The 203-nt window shown below is 66.5% G+C and overlaps 1 protein-coding gene across 1 annotated transcript in view; it reads left to right on the top strand.

Moving 5' to 3' along the window:
• GINS1 (GINS complex subunit 1) overlaps positions 1–203 on the top strand; it is a 4,528-nt gene that overhangs the window by 752 nt on the left and 3,573 nt on the right. The window contains exon 2 of the mRNA XM_009274830.2: positions 32–127. Within this exon, the coding sequence (XP_009273105.1) occupies positions 32–127 (96 nt within the window). The remainder of the gene's footprint in view (positions 1–31; positions 128–203) is intronic.

Genomic DNA, 203 nt, shown 5'->3' with positions numbered 1-203 from the left:
CCGCACCTCTGTAACGCGGCTGTTCCTCCAGGTCCGAAGCGAAGTCGGGACGGACGGACCTGATTTTCCTCATCCGGTTTCGGCACTGCTGCCTGCTCCGAAACCAGCGCTGCGTCCTGGCCTACCTGTGAGTGCGGCGGGGGGAGACGGGGGGCTGCCGCGGCCCGTCGGGGGCACGGAGAGTCGTTTCAAGACACACACAC

This window comes from Aptenodytes forsteri, unplaced genomic scaffold, assembly GCF_000699145.1.
Source record: "Aptenodytes forsteri isolate BGI_AS27 unplaced genomic scaffold, ASM69914v1 Scaffold272, whole genome shotgun sequence".
In the NCBI taxonomy this organism is placed as follows: domain Eukaryota; kingdom Metazoa; phylum Chordata; class Aves; order Sphenisciformes; family Spheniscidae; genus Aptenodytes; species Aptenodytes forsteri.
Note: the sequence above shows the minus strand (reverse complement) of the source record. Positions and strands in the feature narration are given on the sequence as shown.